This window comes from Artemia franciscana, chromosome 3, assembly GCF_032884065.1.
Source record: "Artemia franciscana chromosome 3, ASM3288406v1, whole genome shotgun sequence".
Lineage (NCBI taxonomy): Eukaryota > Metazoa > Arthropoda > Branchiopoda > Anostraca > Artemiidae > Artemia > Artemia franciscana.
Window position 1 is genome coordinate 13,017,736 of NC_088865.1, and position 19,398 is coordinate 13,037,133.

Consider the following 19,398-nt stretch of genomic DNA (forward strand, 5'->3'; position numbering starts at 1 on the left):
AGACAATTTTTTGAAAGAAAACTAAAGATCTCAATTAAGCCTAGAATGAGTAAAAATAAAGTCAAATAGCCTTCCAAGCGTAAAACAACCACAAACCACTATCAATAAATAAATGAAACTCAAACGAACAAAAATTATAATAAATAGCCGAGCGGAACTCAAAACGAGCAAAATCGCAAAAACACATTTTTGAGAATGCTAATAACCCCCATGCCTTCTTAAGACCAGAATACAATTTGCGCTTTACTGAAAACAAAATACGTTTGAAATGCTTACACCATTTATTTATAATGAAAACACAAATAAATGATATTTTCATCAAAAACACCATTATTTGTGTTAATAAACACAAATAATGGTTATTGTAATAAACACTAATAATAGGTGTTAATAAAACCTTAACAAAGAAATGTCATAATATGTCAGTTTAACTGACAGTCCACTATCATTAGTTTGTTTGTTTTATTATGCATTAAATTATACATTCAACATGTGTAGTATTTGATTGCCCTGTTTATTGTAGAGCAGGTTTAGTAATGGAGTTCGAATTAAGTGAATATGAAATAAGTGTGCCGTTTCCTTTATCGCTGATAATTAGAAATAATAGAGTTCGGACTATTGTAAACAGATTTTTATCCCGCACGAAGAGACTTGACTTTTTAGTTAGTGTTTACGTTTTGCTTTAGATAGTGTGAACTCTTTTTCTCTTTTTTTTTCTTTTTGTAGAGTATTTTGTTTTTGTTTCTGTGAAATGCCTGCTTTTGGTTTAATCACGAAATAAAGTGTCATGTGTAGTGTCAATTCTTAGTGTATGTATTGACACATTGAAGTAAGTAAAAGTAGTTCAAAAATTTGGGTTGACTTAGAATTATAACTGAACACTAAAACAGTAACAAATAAATACCTTGACAGTATCCATCAATGTTGGAATTTAAAATAACTTCCAGTCTTGCCTTTTCATTGCTTCTCTTGTATTTATTAGCAGTAAATTTAAGTCCAGTAACATCCACAGAAAGATGATTCTCCATAATTACATGTTCCTTTATATCATTAACATTTGGACATAAACAAATGGGGCATTTCTTTTCTTTATCAGCTTCATGTTCTATATAATGAATGGCAAAGTCCGAATAGTTATTTATTTCTTTAAGACAAATTTCACAGATAAATGACAGCCCCGTTTCACAGTTTGTAGACTTGTGCAGTTGTGAGAAATAAAAAGTATTTTCAATCTTTCCACAAGCACTACACCTCCATTTACCACAGCAGTTTTCTTCAATAGTGCGTTTTGTTAGCTTTTCTATCTCAACAGTTGTTTTTAAATACATTTTTTCATGTATTTTAGAATTGTTGGACACATTACTCAACCAAATTAGTTCTCCAGTACTTGACAAATTCCTAACAAGTCCACCACATTTCTTCCGAGAACAACCATTATGGATAGAGCCTAGAAGAGCAGAGAAAGATTGTCAGGTAGTTGACTTATGAGTCAATAGTAATTATTTTAAAGCAAACATCAAGCAAACAGTTTCCAGGTGAGAAAGGTACAGAGTATAAAGAAACCACTGTTATGAATAGGTGCAATATACCATCTACATCATAGCCTCAGAGCTTCCTGGCTTGTGTTCCCCCCACCCCCTAGTCAAATACCCATATCAATTCTCACCAAAAAAAAATGGTGCACTAGATATTTTTTTTTGTATTTGCAAAAAATATTTGAATTCAAACCCTGAGAATTGTGAGCGAACGTCCTCAAAAAGTGTGCTCATTAGCCGTAAAATTTACAGAATGTCAGGTGGAAAAGTCCTAAACAGGAGAAATTCCCAATAGCTCTTTTCTCCTTCTGTAGTTTATCAGCAAGCCAATAGTGATTTTTTTATGCAATAAAATTTTGCTTATTCTACTTTACTAAAAATTAATGCAGCACATTTTACTATTATTACATGTATGGTAAAAAAAACATGCATTATCGTAGGAAATCAGAAAGTATGATACTAAATGATCGTAAATTTTTCCAGTCGGCAATATTGGCATTGCTTCTGGTTGACTCTGCCGACCGCACAATTCTTTTGTCGGGGGCATCCATAGTTTACAACGCTACTGGGTGATCTTCTAAAAAATCCTTTACACCATTCACAGGTTATGACTCAATAATGGACTCCACCTGATTTATCCCCACATAATAAGCAGGGGATGATTTCAATTTATGTTAAAAGCCGAAAAAGGAACTTAAAAAAATAATCAAAGTTGGGAAAAATTCGTAGATAAACACCAGTGAAAATATTAGTCAAGATAACAAAAACATCAATAGAATAGATTTGAGACAGATGGTACATTTATAGATGGTTATTAAGCCCGTCCAGCATAAAGTCACATTTTATACAATTGTTAATTATGCGATACAGGAACATACTTTAATTTTATACCCTGCTAACCGTATATACACTACACTTTGTATACACACAAATGGGAAAACCTTTGGAATGTACACAATCTGCGTCTAGCAAATTGTTATAAAATTTTATTCCGTTTGCAGTGCTGCCAAATAAATCCTATCGACATTTTTTTTTATATGCTCTTCCTCCTTCAGTGATACCAGAACACTTGGAAGTCAAGAACTACCTTTTTTGAAAAAAGGTACAGTCTTAGTAAATTTTGTTTTCAAATTAATAGCTTATTAAGGATCATTTTGTGCTTTTCTTGAGGAAATGCTGTTTTAAAACCATAAAGTTAAGCGAAGAGGAATAATTTCTTTTTAGGATACGGCTATTTGAGGAAAACATTTTTATACCTTCAGTCACGGCCGTAACTCCAGCATTTTTATTCCAGGGATAAAGAGGGTACAGGTCCATAAAGTCAATGGGCATTCTTTATCCTTCGCGGAAAAGCAGGGGCGGTTCTGGCCATTTCAATTTGCTTATACTTACAGTAAGTATTTAGCATAGTGTTACAAAAAGTAAGTAACTTAGGGCCAATTGAGAACTTTTCTTTATTTTAATAATGATAAAATTTCAAAAACTAAGAAAAATTTTAAATATAAGATTATTTATTTTAAATTAGTGCTCCACAAAACTTTCTCCATCCGGGGCGAATACCTCCTTAGCTTTATTCACCCCCTCCTCTTGTGAGGTGCCCCCTCCTTTTCCTCACTCTCCTACTTGTGAGAGAAAAAAAATTCTAAATGTGTTTTAAAGATGTCAGAAAATTCTGACGATTCTGTTCCAAATTTTCTTTTGTTAGTCTAAGAAAAAATCCATTCTCTTTCAAACAGTTCGTGGTAACGAACTGTAGTAAGGAGCGACCCGGCTCAATAGTAAACGAAACTCTAAAAATCGGAATTTTGATACTAAAAGATACATCAAAAGAATCGGATTTTTATGCTGATTTCAAATATACAAGTTTCATCAAATTTAATCTTTGTCATCAAAAGTTACAAATCTGAGAAAATTTACCTTATTTAGGAAAATAGGGGGAAACACCCCCTAAAAGTCATAAAATCTTAACGAATCTTAAATCACATGTCACAGTCATAGAATCTTAAATCACACCATCGCATTCAGCATATAAGAGAATCCTATAGCAAAAATTTGAAGGTCCTATCTACAAAAATGTGGAATTTCGTATTTTTTGCCAGAAGACAGATCATAGGTGCGTGTTTATTTGTTTGTTTGTTTTATTTATTTTTTCTTTTTCCCAGGGGTCATCGTATCGACCAAGTGGTCCTAGAATGTCGCAAAAGGGCTCATTCTAATGGAAATAAAAAGTTCTAGTGCCTTTTTTAAGTGACCAAAAAATTGGAGGGCACCTAGGCCCCCTCCCACGCTCATTTTTTCCTAAAGTCAACAGATCAAAATTTTGAGATAGCCATTTTGTTCCTCATAGTCGAAAACCATAATAACTATGTCTTTGGGGATGACTTACTCCCCCACAGTCCCTGGGAAAGGGGCTGCAAGTTATAAACTTTGACCAGTGTTTACATACGGTAATGGTTATTGGGAAGTGTACAGACGTTTTCAGGGGGATTCTTTTGGTTTGGGGGGTTGTGTTGAGGGGAGGGGGCTATGTGGGAGTATCTTTCCTTGGAGGAATATGTCATGGGGGAAGAGAAATTCAATGAAAACCAGGAATTTCTAGCATTACTATAAACAAAAAACAATGAAAAAATTAACATGAAAAAGTTTTTTCAATTGAAAATAAGGAATTGCATTAAAGCTTAAAACGAACCGAGATTATTAAGCATAAGAGGGGTTCTAAAAATACTTTAGCATAAAGAGCGAGGTATTTAGGAGGAGATAAATACATCGCTCTTTATGCTAAAGTATTTTTAGTAATTTCAACTACTTATTCGACGGCCTTTCTGATTCAGGGGTCATTCTTAAAGAATTGGGACAAAACATAAGATTTAGTATAAAGAGCGAGGTATTAACGAGGGGACAAACCCTCTCATATACATAATAAAAATATAAGAATATAAAAGTTTTTTACGTAATTTAATTCTTAAATTACATATATTTTTTACTAATAAAAACGTTCGTTAAAAATTAAAAGTTCTAGTTGTCTTTTTAAGTAGCCGAAAAATTGGAGGGCAACTACACCTCCTTCCCCACTCCTTATTTCTCAAAATCGTCTGATCAAAATTAAGAGAAAGCCATTTAGCCAAAAAGAGAATTAGTAAGCAAACTTCATTTTAATTAATTTATGTGCGAAGAGCCAAAATCAAACATACATTAATTCAAAACGTTCAGAAATTAAATAAAAAAAACTATTTTTTTTAACTGAAAGTAAGGAGCGATATTAAAACTTAAAACGAACAGAAATTACTCCGTATATGAAATGGGTTTTCCCATCCGCAATCCTTCGCTCTTTACGCTAAAGTTTAACTCTTTGTCACAATTCTAATTTTTACAACAATTAAAAACTTTAGCGTAAAGAGCGAGGGATTGCAGAGGGAAAAACCCATTTCATATACGAAGTAATTTCTGTTCGTTTTAAGTTTTAATGTCGCTCCTTACTTTCAGTTAAAAAAAACTAGGTTTTTTTTATTTAATTTTAAAATATGAGCCAAAGCTGAGGTTGGACCATTAATTGGATCACATTTATTAATTAATTTAGTTAAAGTTGAGCTGCTTTCACAGTTAAAACTGTCTTCACTTTCTCTTATTGTGATACTATAAGAGGACAGATGGGAATCAAGTCTCTTTTCAATTCCTTCTTCTTCTTATTCCACTTTCCCTTGCTTTTTATGGCACTTAGTATTAACCAAGTGACATATAGCGATCGCAAATTCTGTCAGTCTGTCTGTCGGTCTGTCCTGGTTTTGCTACTTTAGTCACTTCCAGGTAAGCTAGGACGATGAAATTTGGCAGGCGTATCAGGGACCAGACCAGATTGAATTAGAAATATTCTTTTTCCCGATTTGACTATCTGGGGGAGGGAATGGGGGCCGGTTAATTCGGAAAAAATAGAACACATGAAGTATTTTTAACCTAAGAACGGGTGATGGGATCTTAATGAAATTTGATGTTTGGAAGGATATCGTGTCTCAGAGCTCTTATTTTAAATACCGACCAGAACCGGTGATATTGGGGGGAGTTTGAGGGGGGGGGGTCTAAAATCTTGGAAAACGCTTAGAGTGGAGGGATCGGGATGAAATTAGGTGGGACAAATAAGAAGAAGCCCTAGATACGTTATTAACATAACCGGAATGGATTTACTCTGTTTGGGGGAGATGGGGAGGGGGAGGGTTAATTATGGAAAATTAGAAAAAAAGGGGTATTTTTAACTTACGAACAAGTGATCAGATTTTGATGAAATTTGAAGTTTGGAAGGATATCGTGTCTTAGAGCTCTTATCTTAAATCCTGACCGGATCCGGTGACATTGGGGGGAATTGAGGGGGGAACCTAAAATCTTGGAAAACCCTTAGAGTGGAGGGATCGGGATGAAACTTGGTAAGAAAAATAAGCACAAGCCCTAGATACGTGATTGAAATAGCCGGAACGGATCCACTCTCTTTGGGGGAGTTGGGGAGGGAGGGTCAATTCTGAAAAATTAGAAAAATGAGGTATTTTTAACTTACGAAGGAGTGATCGAATCTTAATGAAATTGACGTTTGGAAGGATATCATGTCTCAGAGCTCTTATTTTAAATCCTGACCGAATCTGGTGAAGGGGAAGTTGGGGGGGACGGAACCTAAAATCCTGGAAAATCCTTAGAGTGGAGGGATCGGGATGAAACTTGGTGGGAAAAATAAGCACTAGATACGGGATCGACATAACCGAAACGGAATCTGCTCTGTTTGGGGGAGTTGGGAAGGGAAGGGTTAATTCTAAAAAATTAGAAAAAATGAGGTATTTTTAACTTAAGAAAGAGTGATCGTATCTTAATGAAATTTAATATTTAGAAGGACCTCGAAACTCAGATCTCCCGTTTTAAATCCCGACCGGATTCGGTGTCAGTAGGAGGGGGGCGATAATCTTGGAAAACGCTTAAAGCGGAGAGATCAGGATGCGTGGAAAGAATAAGCACAAGTCCAAGATAGGTGACTTACATAACCGGACCGGATCTACTCTCTTTGGTGGAGTTGGAGGAGGGAGTAATTTGGAAAAACTAGAAAAAATAAGGTATTTGTAACTTAAGAACGGGTGATCAGACCTTAATGAAATTTGATATCTAGAAGGATCTTGTGCTTTAGAACTTTTATTTTAATCCTGACCAGATCCAGTGACACTGAAGGGAGTTGGAGGGGGAAACCGGAATTCTTGGAAAACGTGAAAATCCTGGTATCTTACGAATGGTTGATTATCTTAATTAAATCTTAATTAAACTTGAACTTTAATTAAATTGAACTTTAATTAAACCGGATCTTAATTGAACTTGATATATAGAAGAATCTTATGTCTCAGATGTTCCATTTTCAATTGGAATCGGATCCGGGGACATAGAGGGCTGGAGGGGGGGGGAACAGAAATCTTGGAAAACACTTAGAGTGGAGAGATCGGGATGGAACTTGATGGGAAGAATAAGAACAAGTTATAGATACGAGATTGACATAATTGGTACGGATCCGTCCTCTTTGGGGGAGCTGGGGGTTGTTTATTTGGAAAAATAGAAAAATTGAGGTTTTTTTGACTTAAGAACGGGTGACCGGATCTTAATGAAATTTGATATTTAGAAGGAACTTATGTCTCAAGGCTCTTATTTCAAATCCCGACCAGATCTGTTGACATTTGGGGGAGCTGGAGGGGAAAACCGGAAATCTTGGAAAACGCTTATAAATGTCGTAGATACGTGATTGATGTAACCGGACAGGATCCGCTCTCTTTGGGGGAATTAGGTGGTGGTGTTCAGCGCTTTGGCGGGTTTGGTGCTTTTGGACGTGCTAGGATGATGAAAATCGGTAAGCGTGTCAGGAAGCTTTACAAATTGACTTGATAAAGTCGTTTTCCCCGAATCGACCATCTGGGGGGCTGAAGGGAGAGGAAAAATTAGAAAAATTGAGGTATTTTTAACTTACGAGTGGGTGATCGGATCTTAATGAATTTTGATATTTAAAAGGACCTCGTGACTCAGAGTGACTATTGACTATTGACTAGTGACGCGTGACTATTCGAGCAGAATTAGGACGTATTAGTAGTAATAGACAGTTATATATTCACAAGAAATAGCAGAGTTTTTTGGAAGGAAAATAGGCAAAAGTTCTTGAAAAGAAAGAAAAGAGGGTATTTCATCAGTGATAATAAACTTAGGAGAAAATTAGGAAAAGCGGTATACACCGTTAGAGAAGCTATTAGAAAGCCTTACAAACACGTTTTAAAAATAAAATTTTAAATGATCCCTTTACCTCCAAATGTCTAAACATTAATGATAAATTTTGATGTTTTACTTCCAAATATCTAAACAATAATGATAAATTTTGATGTTTTTTTTTCTCTCACTTCGTCTCTCATTTATGCATTCTGGAATTTTGAGCTTTGAAATAACATTGAGAAGAAGAACAAAAGGAAAAGAGTACATAAATATGAGAAACCCTATAACCTTCTTTTCTCTTAGTCAATAACTGAGTCTAGTGAGCAATTTGCACCTAGGATCGTTTTGTCCTTTTTTTTTAAAGAAAATTTTCAAAAAATTTCCTTTACCCGGTAGCCTTCAACCGGCTACTTAATTTACTAATTTTACGGTTAAGCCCTTTTGGAGCATCAAGAGACTCAAAGCATGTTCTCTATATTCTTCAAACATTACAAAAATCAAAGGTCCAAGAAATCAGTTTTTTTTAAAGAAAATTTTCATTAATTCCTTCCCCAAACTACATAATTTACTAATTTCACGTTAATTAATCAACACTGTTCCGTTAAGCCTTTTTGGAGCATCTAGAGATTCCAAGCATTTTCTCTATATTCTTCCACACACTACAAAAATGAAAATTCCATGAAAGAAATAATCACGCCAAATTTAAAAAAGACTGAGACCAAGCGCGTCAAAATGCCTGTTTATGCTTCATTTAATAAAACATTAGCCTCATGTAAAATAAACAAAAGACCGAAAAGACTTATGTATTCTCTCTGTTTGAAAGCATACCTTCTTCCTTTAATGTTAAAGGGCCAACCAGAGCCTGAGATGTGTTGCAAGAATTGTTCTTAGAATTGTCCAAACCATAGAATGAATGAGACAAATTTGAAACTTTCATGGCCTCATCGTTCTCAATTTGCAAAGGATCCACGATTTCTAAAAGATGAAGTAATTGAATGGCAAAAAAGACACAACAGAAAAAATGGGAAGATAAAACATGTAAACAGTAAGCTATGGAATGAACCCTTTACAGCATTCTCATAAAGGAGAAGCCTAAGTTTCTCCTTTATGAATCACACAAAAAAAACACTACACAACCTTAATTGAATCACACATAAAAAAAGCTACAGAGCACATGACAAGACAAAAAGTGTAGTAAACTATGTAATGAACCCTTTGTTGCATTCTCTCAAAGGAGGAGCCTTGACTTGAAAATTGCCTCGTACACTTTACTTTGGCGTTAATTCTACATTTAAAAATTTTGAAGAAATAACAGCCCTGAAAAAAAAATGAAATGGCTGACCAGATATATTTAAACTTTGACCTGGAAAATTTACTTTTTAGCTGTTGCATACTCATATTTTGACATGTTTTGTTTACGTACTTTGCTTGTACTGAAATTGTACAAAATTATCGTAACAACTAATGCATTTGTTTTCTCTTTAAGTGTTGAAAATATTTAATCTGAACAGTTGGTATTGTTTTACATTATGCAAATCCTGTTTTACTGAATAAAAAAACCTGTTAGCAGAGGAGATTGTTATGAGCTGCTTAGTCTTGGAGAGGCATGTTTTAATGTTTTGATCAGTGTTAAGTTGGTTCAATCATGATTAGACCAAATCTAGAATGAATGGAGTGAATACCAGGATCACCTGTAATGGCAATGATAATTTTGGATGAATTTTTATCTTGAAACTGCCAGCAGTTTGCTGGCTTAAAATATCTTTTGACCAAATCTGCTGACAAACTATTTTGGCTTTAAGATAGATAGATAGATAGATCATTTTTTATTTGCAACAATTACATCAAGAAACACAAAGAAAAAATTCATTCATTTAGTTTCATCAAATTTAGTCTTTGTCACCAAAAGTTACAAGCCTGAGAAAATTTGCCTCATTTTGGAAAATAGGGGGAAACACCCCCTAAAAGTTATAGAATGTTAACGAAAATCACACCATCACATTCAGGGTATCAGAGAACCCTATAGCAAAAATTTCAGGCTCCTATCTAAATAAATGTGGAATTTCGTATTTTTTGAAAGAAGACAGATCATGGGTGCGTGTTTATTTGTTGTTTTTTTTTGTTTTGTTTTTTTTCCCCAGGGGTCATCGTATCGAACAAGTGGTCCTAGAATTTCGCAAGAGGGCTCATTCTAACGGAAATGAAAAGTTCTAGTGCCCTTTTTAGTGACCAAAAAACTGGAGGGCACCTAGGCCCCCTCCCACGCTCATTTTTTCCCAAAGTCAACGGATCAAAATTTTGAGATAGCCATTTTGTTCCGTATAGTCGAAAACCATAATAACTATGTCTTTGGGGATGACTTACTCCCCCACAGTCCCAGGGGGAGGGGCTGCAAGTTACAAACTTTGACCAGTGTTTACATACAGTAATAGTTATTGGGAAGCGTACAGACGTTTTCAGGGGAATTCTATTGGTTTGGGGATGGGGTTGAGGGAAGGGGGCTATGTGGGGGGATCTTTCCTTGGAGGAAAATGTCATCGGGGAAGAGAAATTCAATGAAAATGGCGCGGGATTTTCTAGCATTACTATAAAAAAAAACAATGAAAAAATAAACATGAAAAAGTTTTTTTTCAATTGAAAGTAAGGAGTAGCATTAAAACTTAAAACGAACAGAGATTATTACGCATATAAGGGGTTCAAAAAATACTGAGCATAAAGAGCGAGGTATTTAGGAGAAGACAAATACCTCACTATTTATGCTAAAGTATTTTTAGTAGTTTAAACTATTTATTCTACGGCCTTTCTGATTCAGGGGTTATTCTTAAAGAATTGGGACAAAACTTAAGATTTAGTGTAAAGAGCGAGGTATTAACAAGGGGAAAAACCCCCTCATATACATAAGAATATAAAAGTTTGTTACGTAAGTTAATTCTTAAGTTACGCATATTTTTTACTAATAAAAACGTCCGCTAAAAATTAAAAGTTCTAGTTGCCTTTTTAAGTAACCGAAAAATTGGAGGGCAACTGGGCTCCTTCCCCACCCCTTATATCTCAAAATCGTCTGATCAAAACTAAGAGAAAGCCATTTAGCCAAAAAAAGAATTAATATGCAAATTTCCTTTCAATAATTTATGTGCGGAGAGCCAAAATCAAACATGCATTAATTCAAAAACGTTCAGAAATTAAATAAAAAAAACTAGTTTTTTTAACTGAAAGTAAGGAGCGACATTAAAACTTAAAACGAACAGAAATTACTCCGTATATGAAATGGGTTGTCCGCTCCGCAATCCCTCGCTCTTTACGCTAAATTTTGACTCTTTGCCACAGTTCTAATTTTTAAAACAATTAAAAACTTTAGCGTAAAGAGCGAGGGATTGCGGAGAGGAAAACCCATTCAAAATCATACTTTAGCGCACAGATTGAAGGATTTAAGAGTGAAACACCCCCCCATCCCACCACTGAAAATTCCCCAGAGAAAATTCGCCTCCCGAAAAATGTCTGTTTGCTTCCCAATAACAAATAATATGTGCAAGCAATACTCAATAGGCTTTTCTTTTTGAATTAAATGAAAAAAAAGTTTTTGAACTGAAAGTAAAAAAAACAATCTAAAACATAAAACGAACAGAAATTATTCCGTATATGAAAGGTGCTATTTCCTCCTCAACACCTCGCTCTTTACAGTGAAGTTTGTCTCTTTGTCACAACTCTACTTCTTAAAACAATTAAATAAAAAAAACAAGTTTTTTTTAACTGAAAGTAAGGAGCGACATTAAAACTTAAAACGCACAGAAATTTCTTCGTATATGAAAGAGGCTGCTTCCTCATCAACGTCCCGCTCTTTACGCTAAAGTTTGTTTCTTTCTCTCAATTCTTCTTTTTAAAACAGTAAAAAACTTTAGCGTAAAGAGCGGGGCGTTGATGAGGAAGCAGCCTCTTTCATATACGAAGAAATTTCTGTGCGTTTTAAGTTTTAATGTCGCTCCTTACTTTCAGTTAAAAAAACTTGTTTTTTTTATTTAATTTCTGAACGTTTTTGAATCAATGCATGTTTTGATTTTGGCTCTCCGCAGAGGAATAATCAAAACGAAATTTGCATATTTTTTTTTTTTTTGGCTCAATGGCTTTCTCATAATTTTGATCGAATGATTTTGAGAAAAACAGAGGGGGGGACGGAGCCTAGTTGCCCTCCGATTTTTTGGTTAATTAAAAAGGCAACTAGAACTTTTAATTTTTTACGAATCTTTTTATTGGTAAAAGATTTACGTAACTTATAAATTTGCTTACGTAAAGAACTTTTGTATTCTCATGTTTTTATTACATATATGAGGGGATTCGCCCCATCGTCAGTACCTCGCTCTTTACACTAAAGCTTAAATTTTATCCCAATTCATTAAGAATGACCCCCTGAATCACAAAAGCCGTAGAATAAGTAGTTGAAATTACTGAAAATACTTTAGCGTAAAGAGCGAGGTATTAGAAGGAGGTGAGCCCCTCATATGGGTAATAATTTCTGTTTGTTTTAAGTTTTATTGCTGTTCCTTACTTCCAGCTGAAAAAGCTTTTTCACATTTATTTTTTAATTGTTTTTTTTTTAAATAATGCTAGTAAATCCTGCTCTCCCTTCATGGAAATTTTCTTCTCCCATTACAAATTCTCGAAGGAAAGTTCCCCCAGCATATCACCCTCTTCTCAACCCCTCCCCCAAACCAAAAAAAATCCTCCTGAAAACGCCTGTATACTTCCCAATAACCATTACTATATGTAAGCACAGGTCAAAGTTTGTAACTTGTTGCCCCTCCCACGGGGACTGTGGGGGAGTAAGTCGTCCCCAAAGACATAGTTATAAGGTTTTTCGACTACGCTGAATAAAATGGCTATCTCAGAATTTTGATCCGTTGACTTTGGGAAAATAATGAGCGTGGGAGGGGGCCTAGGTGCCCTCCAATTTTTTTGGTCACTTAAAAAGGGCACTAGAACTTTTCATTTCCGTTAGAATGAGCCCTCTTGCAACATTCTAGGACAACTGGATCGATACGATCACCCCTGGGAAAAAGAAAAAAAAAACAAAAAAACAAAAAAACAAATAAACACGCATCCGTGATCTGCCTTCTGGCAAAAAATGCAAAATTCCACATTTTTGTAGATAGGAGCTCGAAACTTCTACAGTAGGGTTCTCTGGTACGCTGAATCTGATGGTGTGATTTTCGTTAAGATTCTATGACTTTTAGGGGGCGTTTCCCCCTATTTTCTAAAATAACGCAAATTTTCTCAGGCTCGTAACTTTTGATGGGTAAGACTAAACTTGATGAAACTTATATATTTAAAACCAGCATTAAAATGCGATTCTTTTGATGTAGCTATTGGTATCAAAAATCCATTTTTTAGAGTTTTGGTTACTATTGAGCAGGGTCGCTCCTTACTACAGTTCGTTACCACGAACTGTTTGATAACAAGTTTAGCATAAAGAGTGAGGCGTTGAGGGGAGGACAACCCCTGTCCAGATACGGAAAGTTGAAGTGAGCCACAACGTAGATAGTATATTTATGTTCATTTTAAGTTTTAGCGCTGCTCCTTACTTCCAGTTAAAAAAAATATATTGTTTTTTGTATTTAATTCCTGAACGTTTTTCAGCTAATGCAGGTTTAAATCTGCCTCACCGTACATGAAAACTTAAAACTAAATTTGCATATTAATTTTGGAAGATTCATTCCTTATATTAAGGTTGCCCCGTCCTCATTACCTTACTGTCTACGCCAAAGCTGTTAGCACTTTGAAAAAAGCTTACAATTGTAATCAAAAAGCCCCAATTTTTCAGTAAACGCTGTTAAAAAATTGGGACAAACAGTCAAACAGTCCTACGTAAAGTGAATCTTCCCCCGTCATATTCCCTCCAGACAGTTCAATCCTCCTTGAGGATCCCCCCCTGTAAAATTGCTTGCGAGCGATTCAGCCGGAAAAATTCTCCTTAGCATTCTTTCATTTGAATGAGACTTTAATCTCTAGTCTGCTTCTAGATCACTCCAGAAATATCCCCTCCCGCGAAAACTATTTCATAGAAATCAAAACACGCGGCAAATAGCCCCCAGATAATTCCGCCACAACATCTCCACATGAAAAATTGGTAAAAACCGTAATACTTCCGGGCCCACACTTATGTTTTCAATAATTTAGCATTTGTTCTTAAAATATTTATAATACTCAATGCTGCTACTGCTACTACTACTAACTACTCACGCAGCACCAAACCACCTGAACCAAACCGTGGGGAGGGAGGGGGTAAACGCCTAGAACCATGAGGAGTATACCCCCTTCATAATACCTCGCTCTACACGCTGATGTTCTTTGGAATTTTCAAAAAGATTCTTATTCGAAGTCAGCGAACCTTGTGTTTCACTGGTTGTTCATAAAGGATTGGGATATAAAGTTGTTATTAAAATATTTTTAATATTCAATACAGCAACGCTTTAATTAAATTAACATGTTAATTAAATTTTAGAGAAAAAAACAAGTTATTTTTAGCTAAAAGTAAGGACCCGTATTAAAACTTTAAGTAAAGAAGTTTTCCGATGTATGAAGGGGCTTCCCCCTACTAGACCCCTCTTCCTTTAAGGTGAATTTTGATTTTGTTTTTTCTGAAGTCTTTAAGAAAGACTTCACAAACATTAGATCTACTAAATTAGAATAAAAGCTTTGTCAAAGCAAAAGAAACTTTAGTTTAAAGAACAAGAGATTCAAAGGGATGCAACCCATCTCATATATGGACTAATTTTTTGTCTTTTTCAATGTTTTTCTGTACTTTCAGTTGAAAAAACTTGTTTTTCTAAATTTTAGTTTCTGATTGATAGTGAGATCATGCCGGAAATCCGGCTCCCTCAAGGGGGATTCAGGCATCATCCCCTGACCCCACTTTGGACCCACTGACACTCTTTCATGACCAATGATTGGAAATTAAAGACAAATTTAATATTCTTATTAAACGGCCGTTCTGTTTCAGGAGTCGTTCTTAAAGAATTGGGACAAATAGTCAAAACTTACGATCAATTAAAAGTATATGTATACTAAAGTATACGTATACTGCATGCTAAACTAAACTGTATACGTATACTATATACTAAACTACATTAAAGTATAATGAACAATTTCTGTCCATTTTAAGTTTTGACGATGCTTCTTAGCCTACCTTCATCTAAAAACACTTAAAAAAAAATTCTAACCGTTCTCAAATAATACCGAGAAATCTGGCTCTTCTCTATAAGAAATTTCACGTAATTTTCACGTGAGAAATTTTACGTAGAGAAACTTTTGTTATAGGGTTCTCTGATACGCCGAATACGATGGTGTGATTTTCGTTAAGATTCTATGACTTTTAGGGGGTGTTTCCCCATATTTTCCAAAATAAGGCAAATTTTCTCAGGCTCGTAACTTTTGATGACAAAACTTATATATTTAGAATCAGCATGAAAATTCGATTGTTTTGATGTATCTTTTAGCGTCAAAATTCCGTTTTTTAGAGTTTCGTTTACTATTGAGCCGGGTCGCTCCTTACTACAGTTCGTTACCACGAACTGTTTGAAAAATCTAAAACCTACTGCGTCATTGACGCTTTATTGGAAATGGCGCTTTATTAAAAACATTTTCTTTTTTACTTATTACAACATTCGAAATAAAAAGGAAATTACAGTAAAATCAAATTTCCAACTGATTGGCTTTCTAGCAGTTGACATAATTATGTATCAAATTTTTAATTTAACCTTATTTCTTCCCAAGACCGTTTACGACAAATTTAGTTTCACTAAAAATAAGAATTTAGCTATTGCCTCCTTTCTTAACTTAACACCTATAAAGCCTACTGCGTAATTGGCGCTTCACTGAAAGCGACTTATATTACAAATATTCTCTTTTCCAGTTATTATAGCATTGAAATGAAAATACATATTGCACTATTTAAATTTTACTTATTAAATTGTATTTATTGTAAAAGGAATTTTTCAACGCTAAATGCATATGAAATGCGTTCAAACCTTGTAGCAATTAAATGTTTCTCCTTGTACTAAAAAAAATATTACATTTAGATGCCTGCTGGTACATAAATTTTAGCCCACAACGCCACTGCCCGTGTGGGCGGTTCTAGCAGACAACAAGCTGAACGTATCGATTTAGGATAAAGTTAGTTTAGACAGGATGAAAAAAGAACTTTTTTTTAGCTTTAAATCTATTGATTCTGTAGAAAAATCAGACGAAAAAAAAGCATAAAACAATAATTTTGGCAAAAAAACTACATGCCTCAACAGGACAAAAATCCTAACATGGGAGAATTTTTTAGATGGGTCCAATTTTTTCGCATTTACATTATCATTACGATTTTTAGACAAGGATCCTTACAATAATTCACCTGTTTATTTACTGACTTTACATGAAAATAAGCATAATTTTGAGTAATTAAAGAGAATAATTAGTATTCTTAAAATATTGAAAAAAAAATCCTATTTTTTTTCAATATTTCATAATATTCAGGCCCCATCTGCAGATAATGCTTGATATGACAAATTTTTTTTAGCATAATGGAAAATTAACAAGTTGAAAAGGCTTTTGTATTCTTACTGTTTGAAAGCATACCTTCTTCGTTTAACGTGAAACAACCAGCCAGAGCCTGAAAAGAGTTCCATGAAGGAGTATCCAAACCATAGAATGAATGAAAAAAATTTGAAACTTTCATGGGTTCATCATTCTTAATTTGTAAAGGATCCGTGATTTCTGAAAATTAAAGTAATTGAATGACACAAAAACACTACAGAACACATGACAAGACAAAACGTGGAATAAACTATGGAATTAACCCTTTGTTGTATTCTCTCAAAAGAGCCTCGTACACCTTGCTTGGGCTTTTATTACAAATTAAATATAAAAAAGAAAGTTTTTTTAATAACTGAAAATAAGGAGCGACATTAAAACTTAAAACGAACAGAAATTACTCCGTATATGAAATGGGCTGTTCCCACTTCAACACCCGCTCTTTACACTAAAGTTTGACTCTTTCCCTCCACTCTACTTTTTAAAACATTCAAAGACCTTAGCGTAAAGAGCGGGTGTTGAAGAGGGAACAGCCCCTTTCATATGCGGAGTAATTTCTGTTCGTTTTAATGTCGCTCCTTATTATTATGTTTTTACTACTTATATGAGGGGGTTCGCCCCCTCGTCAATGCCTCACTCTTCACACTAAAGCTTAAATTTTGTCCCAATTCCTTAAGAATGACCCCTGAATCACAAAGGCCGTAGAATAAATATTTGAAATTACTAAAAAATAGCGTAAAGAGTGAGGTATTAGGAGGAAGTGAACCCCTCATATGTGTAATAATTTCTGTTTGTTTTAAGTTTTAATGCTGCTCCTTACTTTCAGTAGAAAAAAGTTTTTCATATTTATTTTTTTCATTTTTTTTAAATGCTGGAAAATTATGCGCTCCCTTCATGGAAATTCTCTCCCCCCTGAAAAATTCTTGTATGGACACTTCCCCCACATAACACCCTCCCTCACCCCAACCAAAAAATCCCCTGAAAGCTTCTGTACACTTTTCAATAACCATTACTATATGTAAACACTGGTCAAAGTTTGGAACTTGCAGCCCCTCCCACGGGGACTGTGGGGGAGTAAGTCGTCCCCAAAGACACAGTTATTAGGTTTTTCGACTATGTTGAATAAAATAGTTATCTCAGAATTTTGATCCGGCGACTTTGGGAAAAAATGAGCGTGGGAGGGGGCCTAGGTGCCCTCCAATTTTTTTGGTCACTTCAAAGGGCACTAGAACTTTTAATTTCTGTCAGAATGAGCCCTATTGTAACATTCTAGGACCACTGGGTCGATACGATCACCCCTGGGAAAAAAACAGAAAAACAAAAAGCAAACAAACAAATAAACACTCATCTGTGATCTGTCTTGTGGCAAAAAACACAAAATTCCACATTTTTGTAGATAGGAGCTTGAAACTTCTACCATGGGGTTCTCTGATACGCTGAATCCGATGGTGTGATTTTCGTTAAGATTCTGTCACTTTTAAGGGGTATTTCCCTCTATTTTCTAAAATAAGGCAAATTTTCTCAGGCTCGTAACTTTTGATGGGTAAGACAAAACTTGATGAAACTTATATATTTAAAATCAGCATTAAAATGCGATTCTTTTGATGTAACAGAATCTTTCGATTCTTTTGATGGTAAGACAAAACTTGATGAAACTTATATATTTAAAATCAGCATTAAAATGCGATTCTTTTGATGTAACTATTGGTATAAAAATTTCGTTTTTTAGAGTTTCGGTTACTATTGAGCCGGGTCGCTCCTTACTACAGTTCATTACAACGAACTGTTTGATTAATGTTATGGACGGCTATATCGGTAGTGCCATTGGTAAGAAACTTCAATCAAATTTCCTTCAGATACAGGTGGCTAAGATCATTGACAAGTAAAGTAAGAGCTGTGAAAATGATCCAGTTCTTATTCAGAGTTGTACAGTTGTCAGCCCAAAACTAAAACATTTCATCAAGAAGCTTTCGATGACCTTGACAAATATACTTGCTGCGTTGTCAGCGTCACATTTCTGAACAGCTTCGTGCCAAGTGAAACAAACACAGTTACATCAAGAAGTGCAAATTACGTTTTAGTCTTGAGAAGCCGTAGGGGTTGCCCCCCCCCTTTTCGTGTTAATTTCAGCTCTTTCAAGTTTGACTTAAGTTATTTATTCAAATGTGTATTTATTTTGCATTTTATTAATTTATTGATGGTGTTTTGTGGTAGCTTTACGCTTGGAAGATTATTTGAATTTATTTCTGCTCATTTTTGATTTAATTTTTCTTTTCTTTACTTTTACTCTTTACTTTTCTTTGAATTTGCATATTTTGCGGATTTTTTTTTGTCAATTTTTGTTGTTTTTGTTGACATAGTCTTTTTGATGGAAAAAGAAAACAATATTTTGCATCTGTTCAGTTTTTATTCTATAATAATACATCGTTCGGCTTCCTATTTGTATACTCGAGAATTTTTTTCAGCAACTTTAAACAACATACACCCTTTTGAAAATCGCGACACGATTAATATTATTTAATTTAGTTTTATACCTACTCAAGTTAACCTGAAAAATAAAACTTAATACCATTCCCAAAAATCTCTATCTATGCTGTTTGACAAACTGGATACATTTAAACTCTTTTGATAAAGTTAAATTGTAACAGCAGAAGTAGTAATAGCAATAGCCTTGAAAGTTTCAATTTAATGCCCTCAGTCGTTCTTGAGATATTGAAGAAGTATCACATTGGCTACTAGAATACGCATAGTACCTTTTGAGTTACTTTTCAAGCAACGTTTAGTCAAGATGAAGTATTTACTTCGAAAAATCACTATCATAAGCATCAAAGGGTCGAATTCGAATTTAAGAGTGCTTAAAAAAGCAAGACAATCAAAAAATAAAGACAAGCAAAAAACTAGAAAACCAGAACAAGAATATCAGAATGATATATCAATTCTTAGTGAAAAATATTAAAAACAAAAAAGCATAATGAACAAATTACATAACTGTGGGGGGTTGTGATATCAGCAATCGCTAGAGACATAGTTACTGGATCATTCATTTTGCTGAACAAAATGGCTATATCAAAATTTTGAT

The 19,398-nt window shown here is 34.5% G+C and overlaps 1 protein-coding gene across 4 annotated transcripts in view; it reads right to left on the reverse strand.

Annotated features, from left to right (window-relative positions):
- Positions 1-19,398, reverse strand: part of LOC136024896 (uncharacterized) — a 69,632-nt gene that overhangs the window by 23,690 nt on the left and 26,544 nt on the right. For all 4 annotated transcript variants that reach the window (XM_065700437.1, XM_065700438.1, XM_065700435.1 and 1 more), the window contains exons 3-5: positions 16,365-16,502; positions 8,577-8,723; positions 905-1,447 (exon numbers count right to left, since the gene is read on the reverse strand). In XM_065700437.1, the coding sequence (XP_065556509.1) occupies positions 905-1,447; positions 8,577-8,723; positions 16,365-16,502 (828 nt within the window). The remainder of the gene's footprint in view (positions 1-904; positions 1,448-8,576; positions 8,724-16,364; positions 16,503-19,398) is intronic.